Below are 23,530 nucleotides of genomic sequence, written 5' to 3' on the forward strand. Positions count from 1 at the left end.
TTTGTTGTTGGAGGGGGGAGGGGGGGGGGGGGGGGGGACTGTGGAGGGTGTTTAAGACGATGGTTGTTGAGGAAAAGTGATCTGACACAGCTAGTAATTACAGCCCAGTGAAATGACTGGCGGACGACGAAGAAACAGAGTCTCGCTTGTGAAAATGTAGGAGGCGGGTCAAGAAGGGAATCACAGTCTTGTGTATTAACTTAATTAACGCAATATACACAAATAATCTGTACACAAGTATGTACAAAACACTTCAGAAGTGTCCGTTTCCTTCATAGTTCACTGCTGCTAGCTTAGCAGATGGAAAGATGAGGAAGGAAGAGAAGAGAAGAAAGGTGGAAGAGACGGGAACTTTGGTAGGGTCTGGGAATGGGAGAGTCACGCAAGTCGATTTTCTCCTTTCCTGAACTGAATGAGGAACAAAAGCAGCGTTTGTTGAAAGACCAGCAGCTCCTCGCGGCATCCGCAGTGGAGAACTGCATTATAAGACACAAACCCTTCACTCTAATAGAGCCGGGAGTCTTCGTGCTCTTGCGAACGCATGGACAAGCTGGATAGCAGTAGTAGAAATCAGTAGTGTTCACCGAGACCTGCAGGAGCAAGTCTTCCTCGCTCGATTCGGTTTATCTAGATGGAGTCAGGCCGAAGATCTGGGGTACAGGTGGTGTGTGTGTGTGTGTTTCTGTGCACGGAGGAAGTGACATCATGTCTCAGGGAGCTGGCTGATGTCTGTTAGGTTGGTGCCGTTGAGGATGGCACGGATGCGCTCTAACGAGTCTGCTTGCCGGATACGCTCCAATTGCACCTGAAGGGAGAACAAGAACATTGTATCTTCAGCTGTATGCATGTGTGTGTGTGTGTGTGTGGTAACAAATTCAATGATCTCAATAACAATCTGTATTTTTATTTTAAATGAAGGACGAAAAAAAGTCTCTTAAAAAAACAACAACATTTAAAATCTTACAAACCCTTGTGTACATTTTTATTTTTGCGTAATTTTATTTTTGAATTAATAAATGTATCATTTATTCTTTTATTATTATATATATATTTTTTTTTTTACAAATCTCATGCTCACCAATGCTGCATTTGTTTGATCACAAATACAGCAAACACAGCAATATTGTGAAATATTATCACAGTTTAAAAATAACCGTTTTGTATTTTAATATATTTTTAAAATGTCATTTATTCCTGTGACGGCAAAGCTGAATTTTCAGCATCATTCCTCCAGTCTTCAGTGTCACATGATCCTTCAGAAATCATTCTAATATACTGATTTGGTGCCCAAGAATCATTTCTTATCATCAATCTTGAAAACAGTCATGCTGCTTATTATTTTTCTGGAAACAGCGATACACTTTTTAAGATTCTTTGATGACTATAAAGTTAAAAACAACAGCATTTTTATTTGAAACAGAAATCTTTAGTAATATTATAAATGTCTTTACTGTCATTTTTGATCAAGTGATCCTTGCTGAATATTAGTAATAATTATGTATTGCTCAAACGTTTCAAATGGACAAATAAACACATTGTTTATTGAATTCTTGTTTAACAGTGTTAATGAAAATGTAATAAAATAATATAATATAATCGCCTTTCAATTGGACAAATAAATTGATTACAAATATTTGATTAATTATTTAACAATTAAATTTATTCATGTTTGAACTCATTTTACATCGACACTCCTATTCATTAAAAACATACACTCACTTGAGGTGGATACCATTTTGATTTAGTGAGACAAAAGCACAAACACATTTACGGAAGAAATTCCTAGATGTGCATCAAAAAAGTAGTGTGTTTTTGCCTCAAGTCATATGACTGCATAACTCACTAGAAGAAGAGAAGAAAAGCTACCATCATCTCCCAGAAGGGTCTTGACGTGCAGTTGTGCCTCAAGCAGTCCTTCATGTTCTACTAGTGAGCTGTGTTTACCTGAAGGGTCTGGGACAGTTTGACGAAATCTCTCTGGACCTGCTCGCTGACATCCAGCTCTGTCTGAAGTCTCTGTGCCTTGTCTTTCTCTTCAAACACCTGAGTCGCCAAAGCACTCTACAACACACACATTTTTTTTTCTTTTGTAAATAAGGGTTTCACTTTACTTTCTAATACAGGATTATATTAACTAAAACGAACATGCAATCTTTTGTTTGATGCAAATCCAACACTGCTGTTTGTTTGGTCTAAGAATTCTGCTTATCTTATCAAATGATCCATCACATGCACAGGAAACTGAGCAGACTCTGAACTTTGCGATGAGTTATGAGAAACATAACTCAAAGATGAGCATGCAGAAGTCTAGTGTGAAGGCAGAGCGCAGTGATCACATGAGGGTTCAGACCTTGCTGCCGAGGACGTCTTTCAACCGTTCCTCCAGACTGTTCTTCAGGCCCTGGATGCTCGCCAGCATCTGGCTCTTCTCTGCCAAGCTGCTCTCCAGCTGTTGTAAAAATCAGCAGATTGGTCAAGTACAGACAAAAAAAACATTGATGAGAATGAATAAAAATACTGCAGGAAAAACACTCCTATTATTACTTCTACTATTGTGAGAAAAATACTGATATTATGCATAAATACCATGCACCGTAAATATTATTTAATACATTATTGAGAAAAATGCACTTCTCAAATACTATTCTGCAAAAAAAGCCAAAAAAAAGCATAATTCTCTTTTAGCTTTTGGGTTTTGGAGTCACATTGACTTGGACAAGTTCTTGACCCGTTTTGTGACGTTCAAGCTAAAAGGTAATAAAAATCAGCAATCTGCCTTGAACGTCCTACCTGTTCCTTCTCACTCTTCACTCGTTCCAGTTCTGTTTTCAAGCTGGAAAAAGATGCTATAGGTTGGAAGACATGAACACAAAAAAAAGCATGGTCACATGCTATTGCTGTGTTTTGCATTAGTCAGACACAAACTCAACGCATGACTAGTTCTTGACAAAAACATGAGAACAAGGCAAGCGTTCTCCTCGGTAACAAGAGGAATCATTCGCTCAAAGATCTGTGTGTTAGTGCTGCTGACTGAGCCAGAATGAAAACTGAAAAACTGTGACTTGACAATGAATTCAACGTGACTTGGAAATTACAAGTAGACAGTTGAGGGTGTGTTTTTAAGAATGTTTAAGCTAATAACTCCATCTCCTCAAGCTTGGACTTCTGTATCTGCACCCCGTCACCTAAAGAATGCTTACAGCAGTATTACAGTTGCTCTGAACAGTGCTGGGGACTAACTAACTGAAAGATATGTAGCTGATACTACATCATTCAGCAGCATAATGTTTCAAAACAGTGTAGGATTTTCAATTACTTTAACAAGTAACAATAGCTAAAAAAAAATTGAAAAAATTAAAAGTGTGCCGCTTTTCAGCCGAGCGAGTTGAGGAAATAAAACTGTTAATCGTGTCTTTGCATTTTGCATTTGTAGAGAAATATTTAGTTAAATCATGTCATTCATCACCATGTCTTCAACTTAATTACTGTATAAATTAGGGCTTTTTAGGGGTGTTTTTTTTTTAAAATGTAAATTACTATTAACATTTAAGTATCAATACTTAAATATTAAATGTTTTTCCCATATCCCAAGTTTAATTTCACTGAGCTGAACCCAACATCATGTTAAGACATATTAGTACAGTACACAGCTAAATGTCCGGCCGACCAAAATTACTCCAAGAGCACAACAACGACTCATCCAAGAGGCCATAAAAGAACCCAGAACAACATCTAAAGAACTGCAGGCCTCACTTGCCTCAATTAAGCTGTGTTCATGATTCAACAATAAGAAAGAAAAATTTCTTAACGGCATCCATGGGAGAGTTCCAAGGCTGGGCATCCATGGGAGAGTGCCAAGGCAAAAGCCACTGCTGACCAAAAAGAACAAAGGCTCGTCTCTCATTTGCCAAAAAATATCTTGATTATCCCCAAGACTTTTGGGCAAATATTCTGTGCAAAAGCTGAACTTTTTGGAAGGTGTGTGTCCCGTTACATCTGGCGTAAAACCAACACAGCATTTCATAAAAAGAACATCATACCAAGAGTCAAACATGGTGGTGGTAGTGTGATGGTCTGGGGCTGCTTTGCAGCTTCAGGACCTGGACAACTTGCCATAATTGACGGAACCATGAATTCTGCACTCTATCAGAAAATCCTGAAGGAGAATGTCCGGTCGTCAGTTTGTGACCTCAAGCTCAAGCGCACTTGGGTTATGCAGCGATGCATTATGCAATGATCCCAAACACACCAGCAAGTCCAACTCTGTATGGCTCAAGGAAAACTAAATTAGGGTTTTGGAGTGGCCAAATCAAAGTCCGGACTTAAATCCGATTGAGATAGATTTAGAGTTCATAGTAGTGATAGAAATTAATCTTTTCCAATAAGTTTAGATTGATTTTTACCTTTTATGGGCATTTTTACCTTTATAAATAAATTTTTATTAAAAGTGTGCATCATCTTTCGAGTCAAATTCTTACATTTTATCAGGCAATTATAACAATACTACATTTAGGCTGTTACTAAAATGAAATCAGTATCAATAAAATTCATCTTTGCAGAATGGCAAATTAGATGATTAGAAATTAGAAATTAATCTTTTCCAATAAGTTTAGATTCATTTTTACCTTTATAAATAAATTTTTATTAAAAGTGTGCATCATCTTTCGAGTCAAATTCTTACATTTTATCAGGCAATTATAACAATACTACATTTAGGCTGTTACTAAAATGAAATCAGTATCAATAAAATTCATCTTTGCAGAATGGCAAATTAGATGATTAGAAATTAGAAATTAGAAGTGGCATTTAGATGTATTTACACATGTTAATGCAGCTTAGAGGGACATGGCATGCTTTAACCTGCAGTTACAAATGCATAAATAATGTTTTGATATTTTAAACATGAAATGTTGAATAGTGATATTTAAATTATTTAAAAAAATTTAAAGATACTTTAAATGTGAAATTAAATTCGCCAGTAAGTGGCAGCAAGTCACTGTTAAGTGAGTCATTGCGAATGAACCGAATCATTTAAATGGTTGATTTTGCTCAGAGACTCAAAACAGCGCTGTGTTTGGAATGTTTTCTGTTGGTGAAATAACGCAAAAACAGCCAATATGGTGTCTAAAACGTAAGTCTCTTGATATTAACTTGTTTATTGAACTGTTGTATAAAATCAATATCACATTTGTAACCATGCTGATTTTTTTATATTTTTTTTAAATGGCACTATATACGTGTGATATTAACTATATGAATTGATATAAATATATACATTTTCCAACCCCCTTAACTTGAATTATGTGATCATTCGTAATGCATATTAACAGACTGAATCATGCAATCAAAGAATGCACTCTAAATGCGCACAGCACAAAGTTATAGTCTAACCAGACTACATCACGTCGCGTATGCGTGCACTTTGTAACTTAGGTGTGTTTTGTTTGGTTTTTGCAATATACTCGATAATGTCACGATGTCTCAAGAGTTCAGTATTTGCGCTAAACCAGCGCAGATTTGGCTTGCATGAACTTCCCAAAGAAATTAATGAGTGAACATAACTTACGAAAAGTAACCCGCCAAACTGGCTAGTGATTTGACAGCGTTACCCGCCACAGCTGATTTTTACCCGCATATGGCGAGTTGGCGGGTGTTAATTTCAAACCCTGTATATATACACATACACATATATATGTATATACTGTATATATAAATAAATAACTGCACACTGATGCATTTCAACCAACAATGCCTTCCTCAGAGTGTCCCAACAACAGCTCTTAACCATGGTTAAATAACAGCCTCTTCTGCAGAATTACAATTATTTTTGGCATATTTTCTTACTATGCTGCTAAAGAAGGGGGACCAATCAAACAAGGTGCGTTCAAGTGTTAAAACCGCTAGATGAAATGCAGTGGAATCGAACAGAAGGTGCATCTCACATATGTGCTGTAGTACCTGTACAGTGGCAGGCATGTGAAAGTCCTCTTGCTGCTGCAGCGTCATGTGAAGTCTGTGTTTACCCTGAAGACTCTCATTATCTCTCTGCAGTCTGTTCAGCTCTTCAGTCACCTGCTCTCTGGACTGTAGCAGCACAGCCTGAACACACACACACACACACCACTTAGCCTATTAGCCTCCTAAACCCTCTGGAAGCCACAAAAGCATATTTCCAAGTAAAGAGGAACACGAACCATTATAAAAGAGGATTTTTAAAGAAATCTGCCAATGAAAATATCAGTGACCCTGAGAGATTCACCAAGCATTCCTCAGGTAATAACTAACCGACAGAAACCTTTCAAAGGTGATTTATTTAGGGTATCATGTTTATCACCATCAAGTTTATCACCTTAATAGTGCAACTTCAGATTTGAAACAGATGTGCCTCAAGAAATTCCAGAAAGCATGAATACTAAATGCCAAAAGACACTTCTGCACAGTAGTACAAATCATACAGGCATGAAGAAATTCAAAATAGGACTAGATCTAAACCAAGAGGTTCTTCATTAAATGTTTTTAATGGGACAAAAAACATATGCTCTCACTGAAAGTCATCGAGGATAGCAAGTGAATGTTGTTGTGTAATAGTGTGTGTATTTGGTCATACCATCTGTTCCTGGGTGTTCCTCTTGGCCTGGCTGAAGGCCTGTTGGAGAGTGCTTACGAGAGACTCAGACTCCTGAACTTTCTGCTTCAACTCTGAGATCTGTGCACCAGACAAATGAAAAGGAATGACGTCATTTGACTGGGAAGAAGAGTAACATTCAGAGCAGTCTGCACATTCTTCACTTTTGTGAAAAATACTGTGAAGACACTGTGGCTGTGTTCTAATTCCTGGTGAGCTGCCTAACCAGGCATCAAGGTACACTACTGTTCAAAAGTTCCCATTTTGGTTAGTATGCTTCCTTAGAGGTTGAAACATAACCGTTATCTTGCTATTGTGAGGAAAAATTATAAAGATGAACAATTACTGCACTTTCCTCACTGTATATGATGCTCCAATTTACACGTGTGTGATCCCATCTAAGTTTAACCTGTCAACAGATTTGTGCTTCACTAAATCCATCAGAGAGATGAGATTTACCTTGGCAGTAGTTTCCTCATTGGCCTGCTTGACAGAGTCCTCTAACTCCTGCCTCTCATTCATTGTCCGCTCCAGCTGATCGTTCGCCTGCCGCAACATGGCCTGAAGCTTTTTAACCTGAAGGCACCACCAAAGGAAGTTCACTGTATAACAATACTACAGAATGTAATTTTGAATCATTTCATTATGGGTCTTGTACGTGACTTTAGCGGCATAAAAAACAAACCTGATCTCGTGTCTCGGCCTCTTGTCCCTGAATGACCTGCAGCTGTTTCTCATAATTAGAGCACATATCACATCTCCGCCCCAACTTCCTTCCAGCGTTCTTCAACTGGGGGGAAACCACACCAAAAACAAACACAAAAGTATTATTAAAGCATATTTAAGATCTCCGCTCATTGCTGATCCATTTCAAACAACTGTATGCTACACTGTTGTCACATGACACGTTTAAACAAGAAGTGTTCAGTTATCAAACTTTCTTAAAACGATTAAAATTCACGCATTTTTGATCCAGATCATTCACCAAAATGCAAATTGAAAGTGCATTGCATTGTGGGATACAGTAACTTGTATTTCCTACAGAAATCCGTTTTTGCAGCGAGTCAGTAATGACAATGATTCACAAAACCTCAAGTTCACAAAACTTCATTTTGAAAGGGACATTAGTGGAAGCAATGGAAACTTACAGTTCAGTGAGTCAGATGTTGATTCAGCAACCTCTGACTGATTCAGTGAGGAATTTGTTACACTGATTCAAACTTCAGAGCTTAAAAGAACTGGCTATGGTTACACTTTATCTGATTTACTAAAAAGAACCAGCTCAAAAGATTAATTTGTTTGGAAACACAATACCAATACACTGGTTGCACTGGATGTTTCTGCTTCCCTAAAAAGAAAGGCTCAGTAGAGTCATTTGTTCATGGAATTGGCCATATAAAAGCAAATGTGGTAGATCATTCATTAATTTTGTGGATTCAAAAAATCCATACTTAACAGTATAAATACTATGTAGTACAAAAATATTACAAGCAAAATTATAGTGTCACTCCAAACATAAGCATAACTCGTTTTAGATCACAACATACATTCACCGGCCACTTTCTTAGGTACACCAGCTCAACTGCTCTTTAATGCAAATATCTAATCCGCCAATCACATGGCAGCAACTCAATGTATTTAGGCATGTAGATATGGTCAATACAACATGCTGAAGTTCAAAGCAAGCATCACAATGGGGAAGAAAGGTGATTTAAGTGACTTTGAACATGGCATGGTTGTTGGTGCCAGACGGGCTGGTCTGAGTATTTCAGAAACGGCTGATCTACTGGGATTTTCACACACAACCATCTCTAGCTTTTACAGACAATGGTCTGAAAAAGAGAACAATAGTAGATTGGAAGAGGGTTGCCTAGTCTGAAAAGTCTCAATTTCTGCTGCATCATTTGGATGGTAGGGTCAGAATTTGGCGTAAACAACACAAAAGATTGGATCCATCCTGCCGGTGGTGTAATGGTGTGGGGGATATTTTCTTGGCACACTGTGGGCCCCATAATACCAATTAAGCATTGTTTAAACGCCACAGCCTACTTGCGTATTGTTGCAGACCATGTCCACCCCTTTATGACCAGAGTATAACCATCTCATGATAGCTACTTCCAGCAGGATAATGCACCATGTCACAAAGCTCAAATCATCTCAAACTGGGTTCTTGAACATGACAATGAGTTCACTATACTCAAATGACCTCCAGAGTCACCAGATCACAATTCAATAGAGCACCTTTGGGTGTGGTGGAATAGGAGATTCACGTCATGGATCTGCAACCTCCAATGTCAATCTCTGGGAAATGTTTCCAGCATTTTCTTGAATCTATGCCATAAAGAATTACGTTCTGAAGGCAAAAGGGGGTCCAACCCAATACTAGCAAGGTGTACCTAATAAAGTGGATGGTGAGTGTATTTTCACTAACAAGGCTACTGTTTAGCTGGGTTCAACAGTAAAGAAAACAAAATAGAGACAGCCGATACAAACAAAAACACCCCCTAAAAAGCATCTACTATCTGACCTCTTGCTGCAGCAGATTCCACTCGCTCTCGCTGACCAATCGGTAGCCAGACGGAGGAAGGTAAGCTGTATCGGCAGTATGAGAGATGCTGGACAGGAGTGATGCAGTTTCCTCCTGCTCTGGGGTCATGGCCTTAATGGCCTTCTCCTGGTCTTTGGTGAGGAGAAAGTGTCCCGGCTGGAGGGATGACATGGAGGAGGTGTCCCTGCTGTCAAAGCCTCCACAGTCTGCCCCCACTAGAGGGCCAAAGTCTGACTCGTCCAGCTGGCTAGCTGACTTGGCCTTGTTGTTTTGTCCACCCAGCCCATGAGGCTGTAGGGCCCCTCCTGAAGAACCCAGGCTATCAGTGGACTGCACCCTCCGAAGCCCATCCTTATAAGGGTCAGAGCTGTCCGGACGGCTCGGGGTGTCTGCGTCCAGAGAGTGTAAAGAGCTGTGGATGCTCTGGCTGAGGTGGGACTGAGATCAAAATGAGAAAAAGAAAACAAGATGCTTAACATTTAAGGTAACGTTACAGTCAACATTGTAGATTTTAAGTTAATAATAATTAACTGAAATTCTATTTAAAACCCAAGTAATGATGATCAGTCATTCTTTTGTAACACTATACAAACAATATTTCAGCACAGCATTCAGCTATCATTTCTGCACTGCAGAAAGTCCAATCATAAAAATGTATGGTATAACGCAGAATGTTGTGACATTTGGCAAATTATGGATGAATAAATCAAAAGTTGGACTGTACACTTCATCAAATCGAAACATGAGGATTTTTTTTTCATGTTTTAAATTTAACAATAAACCTCTGTTGAGCAGCACTTTGTTTGCCAAAAAATAAAAGGAATTGTTACATTTTCATTTGATTACATTTTAAAGATTATTTACTTATTGTTTGGTTACCTTTGATTACAACCAGTAATTTATATAGTATAATTACTAATATAGATAGTAATTTGTATTAAATCATAAATCCAGAAAACACAGAATTTCTGAAAAAAAAAACCTCTTCTATGGAGAATCCGAGCAGAGAGTCCTCCACTGTTTCTCCATGCTCTGTCCCATCATCCTCACTGGCCTCTTTAGCCTGGCTCAGTCTTTCCATCTCATCCTCTTCCTGGAAAAATATGCAAATATTTGCATAAATGTACAGTAATCGCAAGACTAACCAGGTGTCCTAACAAGGTGCAAGACGATAATGCAACAAGTGATAAATACTCTTACTTGCAATGTTGGCCTAGATTCAGAATTTAAGAATTGGCTCCCTTTCAATTCATAAAATTCAATTTGAAGTGAACTGACACCCCACAGGATGTTGAATTGGAATTTGAATCAGAATTTACTGAAATGCCAACAAAAATGAAATTCCTTTTTTGACTGACATTAATTTTTATCTAACATAAGTTTTGCAAACAAATGAGATAATTGCACGTCTAATTATCCCTAATATGTAGACTATATTAACTGATTTGACATACTTCTCTGAACCAAGTTAAATATCAAAACAATTAAAAAAATTTAGAGATAAATTAGTGCAGTTTGGGGAAAAGGTCTTCAGCCATGATTTATAAAATTTGTTTAAAAAAAATAACTATTAATACCAGTGAGCCTCACATAGATCGACCCTCACATAAAAATACTGCTACCAACTGTTTTAACTATTTCAATGCGGAAAAAAAAAAAAAAAAAAAAACTTTAAAGAGGGGAAAAAATAATTATGGTCTCATTGAAACATCACCAAACACTACATAAAAAGGCACAGCTAAATATGACATTTATTATAATAGGTTTATGTGAATATTATTCAATTAAATTAAAACTCATACTATAATAACTTAAACCATTATACTATTATTACTAATTGTTATACTATTTTTAATGTTCTGTAACTGTTATAAACATATAATAATATAAACGACAAATATGAATTTATATCTGATAACAGATCACTGTAAATTGTAATGTAAACATGCATTTTCTGAAAAGTTGTATTGTGAAAAGCACAAAAAAAAAAAATAAAGGCCTGTAATATTGAATGGCTAGACTTACTTAATTGGAGAAAATAAAAATAAAATAAAAAAAACACAAACATTTGATAGAGGCATCAGTATCAGTGATAGTGGTCTACATTCATACTACTTAGTAAAAAGATTTCAAGAAACAAATAATATTAAATATTTAAAATACTGTGTTACTGTGACACTTTGTTACTGTCTTTCCATAGTAATTTGGAGAATGTGAAATATTCATCTGATTAATTATGCGATTAATCACAATTAGTTACAAAAATCTCTGATTATTTTTTTTATTAATCAACAGCCCTACTGATCTATAGATAACGATTCAAACATTGATCTAGTGCTTCTAGACATACTCTATATGTTGTAATATATGTACAATGTTTATGGGTAATACATACTGAAAAATGAAACACATTAAAAAAATTGGTTTCTGTTTTTGTCAAGTCAGGCTCCACCCACAGTAAAGTTTCTTTAGTCTGAACTCCTGCTCCATATTGTTGTGTGTTAAACAAAAATGTTCTGACTGGCAAAGGGGTTTTTTTGGAGCTTCATGAAGCATTTTAGCTTTTAGTTAGACCAGAAGAAGAAAAAAATAAACTTAATGCTGGAAGCTTGTTGCTTCATGTCTGGTTAGGACACAGTGCAAACAACCTCAATTGAGAATTGCTTTTAGTCTGAGCTTTAGAACGGATTCAATTAATGCTTCCAGTTCATTAAACAACAGAAGTACCTGGTCCCTCTTCTTCATCTCCTCCACCTGCCGCAGCTGCTCGGAGGACAGAACGCTCTCAATGCGCTGCATGTCTCGCATCAGCAGCCGCTGTGACTCCAGGAACTGATCGTTGGCACGTTGCCAAGTGTGTTTCAGCTGATTGTGCTGCTGTCGCTCCAACTCCAACAGGTGAACCACTGGAAGATAAGCCAAACTGGGCGTCAATCAACAGAAATCAACTGACTATGTCCTCGGAATGGGATATAAAGGCCTCTAGCCTATCACAGCTCTACAGTACGAGCATTTCACTCACATTCGCAAGTGAAAATTACTGTGTGAATGTGAAAAAAAATAAAAATTTGGTGCATATGTGCAAGTGACACCTGATCAAAATGTATGATGTAAAACACCTTCAACACAAACTAATGCATCTAACCTTATACCGAATAAACTACATTTTACATTTGAATTGAGTTTATTACTATATAAGTTAATGAAAAAAGCATGCTGCTGTGTAGAGGAGTGTTCACACAGGATGCATTTGTTCTCTTTTTTGTGCGACTGACACCATGCGGAGTTAAATGCTGAGTTTAAAGACAGTCAAGTTAAAAATAGTTTAACTTTTAAAAACATGTCTTGAGACCTTGCGTTCTGTTTCTGAATGCAAAGACATATCCTGTATGCACTTCCTGATACGACACTAAGGTATAGTATAGTGCAAACTGCAATGCTTGTCAAAAACTAACACAAAGCTATTGTTAAGTGTTATGACTACATATTATCCGTTCAAAAGTTTTGGATCGGTAAGATAAATGTAAAAAAGAAAAAAAAAGAAAAACGGTAATATTGTGAAACATTTAATTATTTTAAATTACATTGTAATTTAAAATATATTAAGAATGACATTTAAAATAAATGTTTTCTATTTTAATATATAATTTAACATGTAATGTATTCCTGAAAGCTGAATTTACAGCAGCCATAACTCCAGGCTTAAGCGTCACATGACCCTTCAAAAATAATTCTAATATGCTGATTTGGTGCTTAAGAAACGTTTCTTATTATTATGAATGTTGATAAAGGTTATGCTTCTTAATAGGATTTTTTAATGAATCTTTAATGAATTCTTTAACGAAGGAAGTTCAAAAGACCATCACTTGTTTGAAATAGAAATTTTGTAACATTTTAAATGTCTTTACTGTCACTTCGTATCATCTTAATGCAGCCTTGCTGAATACAAGTAGTAACTTCTTTATAAAACAAATATACATATATAAAGCCTAAAATAACCCTAAACGATAGAAGAAAAAAAAAAAAGGAGAAATAATAAAAAAAAAAATGTTTTTTAACATTTATCATACATCACCTATCTTATATGAGTGCCTGCTAGGACAAATGCTCTAATTTGCAGTTAAAAGTGAATAAATAAAATAAATAAATAAATGAAACTATACATAACATGCGGCAAACTAAAATTACCAATCAATAAACCAAAATAAGAAGAACATGTAAAATTACATAGTGTTATGAAAAGAAAAAAAAAACATACAGTGTTCTATGAAAATAAAATGTTTGCATAACAGTATTTTGGTCACATACCTTCATGTAGTTCTTTCCGAAGTTTTTCTGCATCCTCTTGAAGGACAGATTTCTGGGTGTTGAGGACAGCAACATACATCTCCAAGTCTGTTCGGCATGATTTCTCAGCCTCCAGGACGTGATTGAGCTCCTTCACCTGGGAATTAACCAAGCACATGTTTCTAACTTTGTTTTTCATTATTAAAAGCATCCATAAACAGAGGCCTTCTTCACACAACCTTTGACACAACCCAGTGTCAAACAGCTGACTCAAAATGAACATTTTATGTCTGAAAATAAACCTTTCAAATTTACTACAGACTGAGATGATGGCTGCTGGATCATTGACTTCTACCAGCTTTTACAAGACTCAACTGATGTATTACTCATTCCTAGAGTCAAAACAATATCACAGTCATAATCATAACTAAAGGCTGTAATGTCATACATATACTGCCCTACAAAGGCAAAAGACCTTAACACGCTAGAGTGTGAAACTGAGAAAAATTACTTTAAAGATTTGTATTTGTCCAGACAAATTAATTATAGATGGGACACTGGAAATCTGGCAGTTAGATGTTTTAGTAATGAGTAAATTTGAGCTCAAACTTTATTTTTACTCCTGTTTTGAAGTTACTGTACTCTGCCTTTGCATTGTCGGGAAAAAGTGAGAAGTCATGCCAATTTGGCAAAAAGGCCTATTGTTTATATACATTATATACAATATTTGGTTCCTGATCACAATTTACTAAATCATTAGTAACACCTGTATAAAATCTAGTGATAAAGGCTGTTTCATAGGCTATAACATACAGTAATGTGACTGTATTCGTTTTTTTTGCAACAATCAGATAAAAAGTTAAAAGTTAAACGTGAGTGGATACCGTTTTGGATACTCCAGTGGATACTCCAATTTATTTGCAATGTTCACTAACATTAAAGGATGCAAGACATAATGCTTAGAATGCTTGTGGATTTAACATCTCCGACGACGTTCACTGTCATGGATTTTATCGGGTTACAAGAAAATGTAGGATATGGATTTAATTGCGAACCGTTTCTACGGATTTTGTGAGATCATGCTACGCTGTCACGGCATTCGAGTCCACGCGCGTGCAGAAGTGGGCAGCCCCAGACTGACATGCTGGCACTGAGAGAATAATCTGCATTATAAAAAGAAAGAAAACGTTTAAAGAGTATTTACGATTAATTATTTTTGCCAAGTTATCTAGTCTTTGCTTGTTTACAGTGCTTCGTTATATGGAGCAGTTTGGTAGATCGCGATCTGTCGGCAATTTTTTAGACAAACGAATTAGATAGATGTATGAAATAACACAAGCTACACCGTAATTTAAACGCGGCAGACTTTAATGGACAGTAAAACAAAGGCAGAAAACCGTATAACGCCAATCCGGCACAGGAACTTCATATTGATGCGCGGCTAAACAAAGGCAGAGCACCGTAACTCAATTTGAGCGTTCCAAAACAAAGTCAAAGAGCGGTAACTGGTGTTATATACGGTATTCTGCCGTAGTGTCTCCTGAGCTTTTAGAAGTTACCGTTAAGACAACCCATTATTTTCTCGGAAAAAAAAACAACGAAATTGACTCAAGATACTTATCCACATGGTAAAGGAGGTCTTGAATGTCTCAAAAATATCAATAACTAATTTTCGACCAAAACAAAATTATGGTCTTTTGCCTTTGCACGGCAGTATACACCCATGATTCTTTTGCTCAGGCGTGAAAATTTGTCTATTCATGAGGTCATGATAACCACATGAAATGAACGAAATGACATAGAAATGAGTCAAATCTAATAATATATCTGAACAAAACAGTCTGGCTCTCAGTTCCACTTTTTTGATGCACGTCTAACCTTCGCTGCCTCGAGTTCCTTAACTCGATCTTCTGAGCTTGACAGTTTGGCCTTCAGCGCTGCAATCTCACTCTCCATTGGCATCACCACCGAGCGTAGCTTCTCTGCATCCTCCTGAGCCTAGATTAATACAAACCCAAGCTTGCTAAACACACCCAGTACCAACATGATGCAAACACTCTGGCTTTGAGTCACGATTCAGAGAAAACGGCTGTGCATTATCTCTTTCACAGTTCTGGGAAGTAAAAGGCTAAAAAGTAGCCACATCAAAAAGCAATTCTGACCTTCTTCATCTCGTTCTCTAAATTCTCCTCCTCCTGTCCCTCAGAGAGACGGCGGCGGAGCTCAGCTATCTCTCGCTCCACCCCGTCGCGGTACTGTGCCCACTGAGCGCGCTCCTGCTCCAACTTCTGCTGGAACTGCAACTTAACTTCCCGATCTGCATCTGAACATGCACGTCAAGATAAGGACTTATGCATCAAACGGAAAGCCTCAGGAACACAATTTATATTCACGGGCAGAGATTAAAAGTAGAAATCTTGCTAATCCTTCCTTGCCTGGATAGGGTTCATTAATGCCGTTAACGATTTAACAAGGCTTACACTGAATCTGAACTCACACACGCACTGCAGACTTCTGTCTCTACACATCATGTGTTCCTCAAATGTTCATTTATTAAATATATTGGCTAATATACTGTAAAAATACATTCAGCGACCAACATGAGTGAAGTGCATTTAACACATTTGACTGGAGACAGACTAATTATCGGTATATTCAGCAGTGCTTAAATGTTAGGTAACACCTCTCAAAACTGTATACAGGCACATAACTAAAAACATACTCGTATGATCACCAAGACTGTATCTAGCTGATCAAAAATACAGTTAAAAAAAAAAGTAATATTGTGAAATTTTATTACAATTTAAAATAAATTAATATATTTTAAAATATAATTCATCCATGTAATGGCAACGTTTTTTTGTTTTGTTAATTGAAGTAAAGCTGAAATAAAATGAAATATAAATATTAGATGAAAAAAAATGTAAATGTTGTCCTGGCAGCTAATTAACATAAGTAAATGTATTAACTGGAAATAAATAAAAACTAAAACTGAACTAAAGCTAGAACTGGAAAAAAAAATAATAATAAAATAAAAACTAAATAGTAACATTAAGAAAAGCTAATAATAAAATACAAAATTACATAACAAAATTACTAAAAATTTAAATAAAACTGAGATAGCAAAAAAAACTAAAGAACAGCATCTATTTGAAATATAAATCTTGTATAAAGAATAAAATAAAAGTATTGCTGAATAAAAGTATTTCTTTCTTTAAAAACCAAACTTATGTAGAACTAGTCTAGATCATATGAAAAACAGCAAAAAATAGTGCCATCTAGAAAGTCAGCATTGACTTGATAATTGATCAAATTTTAAGTTATTTTATACCCATGGTTTCTTCTTAAACGCAGTGGCGTGATGGCATTGAAGGGTGCTCTCTTTAATTTGCTGCTTGCAAAATGTATTTCACTTTGTATTATCACTCAAAGCAGCATTAGTCTCGTCGCACAGCAGTTCAGTCACCTTCAGGATAGTGATGAATGATTTAGTTACCGTTCCAAACAGCAGAAATGGAACAATAAATAAAAAGCGGTTCAGCGTATCGGTTATCAGACACTTTAGCATGAAAATAATCAGTATCTTATTACCTTTCATAATAGCCTGCAGTGACGCCACCTCCTCCTGCCACTGCTGCTTGACCTGGTCGATGGCTTCCTGCTTTGTGCTCTCAGAGATGGTGGCCACCGCTTTGATGGTCTCCATCTCTGTTTTAGCCTCGGTCAGCTGTGTCTGCACACTGCTCAGCTCTGCCTGGGCCTTGTCCAGTATAGCAGCCTGCCTCTTCAGCTCCTCTGAGATATTTACAGGACAAGAACAAAAGGTTTATGTAGAGGAACCGACAGCTTCAGTTCTGTAAGGCCACTAGCATCTGTTTCTCTATCACAGCATGTCCTCATTATGACGTTTCATCAACTTTAGTCAAGTTGATAAAACGTCATAATGAGGACATGCTGTTATAGTGAAACATGGGTACAAACATAATTGGAATCTGTTTGCACCCATATTAATTACTGTTCCACTTGTGATCAGATCAGCCGAGACATTTGCATTAAGTGTAAACGGAGCCTTGTGTTCAGATCCCTGCTAACATTGTTAGAAAAGTCTTGAAATGTATCTGGCTTAGTAGTTTCATCCTGCCCCAGGACAGACTCACTATGAAATAAAGATCTATGATGACGGCTGAACTGTTTGTTTGTTGTTCAGTCTACTGTATCTATGTGTGCATCCAGGCACAATGTGTAATGGATGTGTTACACGTCTACTGAAAGGATGAGAACTGAAAGAATTTGTTTTCCCTATAAAACTGCATGTGATGATGAACTACACCTCTGCTAGGACACCTTTGTGAACTTCATACATCCAACAAAAAAATACATAAACAAATAAAAAACAAAAACATAAAAAAAAAAGCTATAAAAACCCAAACTAAAAACAAGCAAATCTAAAAACAAATATTTTAAATAAAACTTTTTCTGTATCTTACTGGTCCATCGGTAGATATTTTAAACAATATATTACCTTCTTTAGACAGATAGAGTTCCTTAAATTTGGCCCGCTTCTGGTTGAACTCCATCTCCAGCTGTTGTTTGAGCTTCAGGAAGTCGGTTCGATCCTGCTCCTGCTCGGCCGCGTGCTGCTGCAGAACCCCTGCTGGAGCAATCAAACATCCATCAGTGCCACACATTCACAAAAATCTACACCTCCAACCTCAGAAAGTAGGGATGCACGATTAATCGAAATTAAATCGCAAAGGTGATAAATCGAGATTAGGCAAAAGCTGCGATTGTCATGCGTATCTTTCAGTGAAGCACGGTTCTGTGATCAGTAGTAAATCTCCATCCGAAGGCCAGAGGGCGCTCTCACACGGAAACTCCAGATACGCAACACAGGAAATGCCTATAGTGGTTGTTGAATAAACAGAATATTTAACTGCTTTCATTGATTCAACGTGACTAATAAACACACGACTACGACAACATATGGTTTATCGGAGTTAGTTTTATTATAATTTTTATTATAATAAAGTATATTATAATGCAATGCTAATCAACATAGCCTTTATCACAGCTTATAATACTATGAAATATGTTGCGTGCTAGGGGTGTGCCATATCATACTGTCCACCGGTTTGATAATACCGGTATAATTTTTTACATGATAACAAAAGTGCCATATTGCGATAATGATATAGCGACGTGATGACGTATGGCGGATATATGTACGTTCCCTAGCGCGCACAATAACAACACCACAAACCCAATAGGTGTGTTCGATGCATTATTTACACTCATTTTACTCCTGAGTGTAAAGAGCCAAAGTGCCTTTCTGATAGGGCTGCATGATTAATCGAATGTGATTGTCATGCACATCTTGTCAGTAAAGCCGGTTCTGTGATTAGTAGTAAATCTCCAGCGCGTGCTTTCAGATGGAGCAGCATTGACTACACAGAGCCGTAGTTCACTGACAAGCTATGCAAAATCGCGTTCATAATCACAGACGATTTAATTGCGCGATTATGAAATCGAAGAGATCGTTCTGCGATTATGACGCGATTTTGCATAGCTTGTCAGTGAACTACGGCTCTGTGTAGTCAATGCTGCTCCATCTGAAAGCACGCGCTGGAGATTTACTACTAATCACAGAACCGGCTTTACTGACAAGATGTGCATGACAATCACATTCGATTAATCATGCAGCCCTATCAGAAAGGCACTTTGGCTCTTTACACTCAGGAGTAAAATGAGTGTAAATAATGCATGAGCCTTGATGGGACACAAAAAGATGATTGAAAAAAAAAAAGGTTGTTGGGAGACTGAGATAATCATGCTTGCTTGGCTAAATAATAGAAGTATTGTGCCAGTGCACTGAAAGTGTCTCACTCTTTTTTTTCTTTACATTTTTTGTAAATGAATTGTTTTTTTTAATTAATTAATTGATATATTTTTATTTTCTGAAGATACACTACCATTCTTGGTCAATTATGATATGGTTAATATTAAATATTATATGTTATTAAAATGTTAAAAAGCGGTTTTCTGTTTGAATACATTTCAAAATGCAATTTATTCCCTGTGATTAGTAGTAAATCTCCAGCGCGTGCTTTCAGATGGAGCAGCATTGACTACACAGAGCCGTAGTTCACTGACAAGCTATGCAAAATCGCGTTCATAATCACAGACGATTTAATTGCGCGATTATGAAATCGAAGAGATCGTTCTGCGATTATGAAAGCGGTTTGCGTAGCTTGTCAGTGAACTACGGCTCTGTGTAGTCAATGCTGCTCCATCTGAAAGCACGCGCTGGAGATTTACTACTAATCACAGAACCGGCTTTACTGACAAGATGTGCATGACAATCACATTCGATTAATCATGCAGCCCTATCAGAAAGGCACTTTGGCTCTTTACACTCAGGAGTAAAATGAGTGTAAATAATGCATGAGCCTTGATGGGACACAAAAAGATGATTGAAAAAAAAAGGTTGTTGGGAGACTGAGATAATCATGCTTGCTTGGCTAAATAATAGAAGTATTGTGCCAGTGCACTGAAAGTGTCTCTCACTCTTTTTTTTCTTTACATTTTTTGTAAATGAATTGTTTTTTTAAATTAATTAATTGATATATTTTTATTTTCTGAAGATACACTACCATTCTTGGTCAATTATGATATGGTTAATATTAAATATTATATGTTATTAAAATTTTAAAAAGCAGTTTTCTGTTTGAATACATTTCAAAATGCAATTTATTCCTGTGATAGCAAACGCTGAAGTTTCAGCAGCCATTACTACAGTCTTCAGTGTTACATGATCCTTCAGAAATAATTTTAATATTAATGGAACTCTAATATTTACAGCTCAAGAAATATTCTTATTATTCTCAATGTTTAAATCAGTTGTGTTTTACTTTTTTTTTCAGGATTCTTGATAAGGAAAAGATCAGCATTTTAAAAAAATAATAATAATTTATAGATGTATAAATAGATATAATATAATATAATAAAATATAATACAGATGTCTTTAATTCAATTAATGCATCCTTGCTGAATGAAAATATTAATAAAAAAAAAATCTTACTGACCCCAAACTTTTGAGCTGTAGTGTATTTGTACTAATTTCAAGCATATAAATCTTTAGTCCAATGAATAATTAAAAGACAGCTGACATTCTTTGGAGTTCACATGTTGGGAATTTTATTTGGGACAACTTGGATTCTCATTCACTAATCAAACATGTCACGGCCCTCTTTTGCTCTTTGGACCTTTACACAAACTATACTTTGACAGCAGCCATTACTACAGTCTTCAGTGTTACATGATCCTTCAGAAATAATTTTAATATTAATGGAACTAATATTTACAGCTCAAGAAATATTCTTATTATTCTCAATGTTTAAATCAGTTGTGTTTTACTTTTTTTTTTTCAGGATTCTTGATAAGGAAAAGATCAGCATTTAAAAAAAATTATAATAATTTATAGATGTATAAATAGATATAATATAATATAAAATATAATACAGATGTCTTTAATTCAATTAATGCATCCTTGCTGAATGAAAATATTAATTAAAAAAAAATCTTACTGACCCCAAACTTTTGAGCTGTAGTGTATTTGTACTAATTTCAAGCATATAAAACTTTAGTCCAATGAATAATTAAAAGACAGCAGACAATCTTTGGAGTTCACATGTTGGGAATTTTATTTGGGACAACTTGGATTCTCATTCACTAATCAAACATGTCACGGCCCTCTTTTGCTCTTTGGACCTTTACACAAACTATACTTTGCAGAAAAAGTTCTGTGATTGTCATATATCTTCTTTGTCTTTCGTGTACTGTAGATAGTAAATACGCTCCTGCAGTGCGTTAAAGGAATAGTTCACCTAAAAATGAAAATTTGCTGAAACTTCACTCGCCTTCAGGCCAGAAGATGTAGATCAGTTTCTTTTATCATCTGAACAGATTTGGAGATCACCAATGGATCCTCTGCAGTGAATGGGTGCCGTCAGAAAGAGTTCAAAGGGCTGATAAAAACATCACAATAATCCACAAAACTCCAGTACAACAATTCAATTCTAGAAGAAAAAAAAATGGGTGTTTGTAATTTAAAAAAAATCCATCAATAAGACATTTTAACTTCAAATTATTGCTTATGGCTAAAATATAAGTCCTCTATAATATTGTTTTCTCCAGTGAAAAAAGCAGTCTTGTCTGAATCAGGAGAGAAATTAACACAGATCAAGCACCGTTTAGCGAAAACAGTCCAAAACCGTTCTAAACAAATATGTGGATGGATTTTGATGTAAGAGGGCAACACTGGATGGACTTTTTCACTGAAGGAGGCATTATTATGTATTATGTTTAAACTGTTTAAAGTTATAAAAAAATAAAATAAAATAAAAAACGTCTTTGGATTTGTTTCTTACAAATACACAGCTTTTGGACTGGAGTTGTGTGGATTACTTTTTGATTAAAAGCATCACAATAATCCACAACCCTCATTCTGGCGGCACCCATTCACTGCAGAGGATCCAATGCATTTCTCCAAATCTGTTCAGATGATAAAAGAAACTGATCTACATCTTCTGGCCTGAAGGCGAGTGAAGTTTCAGCAAATTTTCATTTTTAGGTGAACTATTCCTTTAACGCACTGCAGGAGCGTATTTACTATCTACAGTACACGAAAGACAAAGAAGATATATGACAATCACAGAACTTTTTCTTTCTTTTTAATCCACTATCGGTACATCCAATCATAAACTGGGTCTTTAATATTGCTCATATTGTGCTTAAAATTTTTAGAGTAGACTTGCAACATTTACCATAGTATTATAAAAAGGTACAATAAGACCTTTACAAGTATTCCACACAAAAAAATATATATATACGAATAGCACTTTTTGTTAGTGCATGCCATGGTAGTACTTATGTGGCATATACATCAATGCATGGCTAAAATCAATATGTACATCACTGTATAAATATAGATGCATGCGAACGACGCCATCATCTGAACAACATTACAAACAAGAACAAGCAGACATGATAATCAATGACTTGAAATATATAAAAGCAAACCCCTGCCTGTCCTGATACTCTTAAACACTGTCAGTCCAGCTGGTGCAACATCATCATGTTGACCATATAAACACGCTTGTGTGTAGCGTTACCTGTAGACCAGCAGAGCCTGTGCTTGGTGCAAGAAGCGTTCTCTCAGAAGCATCGACACATGTCAAACATGAAAGCATCATATGAGTGTTTTCATAAATAGGCAAAGCTCGTTGTCAGCCGGTTGGCTGTTGCTTGCTAATCCGTTCACGAACAGGCCGCAGGCCTACAACGAGCACAGCTAAATCTGCACGATAAACCTCTCCTTGTGGTGAAAGACGCTTACCGTCATGTTGAGGCGGCCAGGTGGATCCTGAGGCCTGCTCGGCCATGGTTTCCCGGAGCTGAGTTTAGAAAAGCGGCTCGCTGAAGGAAAGAGAGGAGCGCCCAACAGCACAGGCTACCGGAGACTGAGCAACGTCATTGCAGAAATAAGACGCACTGCGCATGCGCGCACCGAATGGGCGGAGCTGCCTGCAGTAACTGATAAATTCATGATTAATAAACAACGCAGAAAGACATTATGTCTGCGTTATCTATATTTATTTATTTTATAAATGCAATTTTATTTGTACTGTTTGTACGGTATATGTGTCTTGTTTATTATTCATTTATTAATATATCAGTTTTAATAAATAAATTAATGAATAAGTCACTGAATATTCAGATGAAACCCACTACACCGCAAGATAAATACATAAATAAAAAGATCAGCAATTTGTCCATGGCACTATACTACAATTATGCACAACCAAGCAAGCAACAAAAACAATCAAACATACCACAGCAAATAAATAAACAAATTAATTAATTAATAATTCACTGAATGTACAGCATCCACTATACCATAATAAACCAATCAACCAACCAACAAATGAAAAAATAAAAATAAAAATGCTGAATGCACAGCCAGAATACCCACTACACCACAATAAATAAATAAATAATCAATAAATCGATC

The 23,530-nt window shown here is 36.3% G+C and overlaps 1 protein-coding gene across 1 annotated transcript; it reads right to left on the reverse strand.

Annotated features, from left to right (window-relative positions):
• Positions 1-29: 29 nt before the first annotated feature.
• Positions 30-22,996, reverse strand: rabep1 (rabaptin, RAB GTPase binding effector protein 1). Its single transcript, XM_016246059.1, is given in 19 exon segments — positions 30-805; positions 1,945-2,061; positions 2,351-2,449; positions 2,791-2,848; positions 3,134-3,239; positions 3,878-3,897; positions 5,876-6,099; positions 6,608-6,706; positions 7,085-7,201; positions 7,311-7,415; positions 9,153-9,611; positions 10,156-10,266; positions 11,901-12,079; positions 13,482-13,617; positions 15,339-15,458; positions 15,623-15,783; positions 17,052-17,255; positions 17,983-18,111; positions 22,856-22,996. Coding segments are annotated over 19 exon segments (2,592 nt in total). The 5' UTR covers positions 22,902-22,996; the 3' UTR covers positions 30-703.
• Positions 22,997-23,530: the final 534 nt, after the last annotated feature.

The sequence above is a fragment of the Sinocyclocheilus grahami genome, unplaced genomic scaffold (genome assembly GCF_001515645.1).
Source record: "Sinocyclocheilus grahami isolate Dianchi unplaced genomic scaffold, SAMN03320097.WGS_v1.1 scaffold781.1, whole genome shotgun sequence".
In the NCBI taxonomy this organism is placed as follows: domain Eukaryota; kingdom Metazoa; phylum Chordata; class Actinopteri; order Cypriniformes; family Cyprinidae; genus Sinocyclocheilus; species Sinocyclocheilus grahami.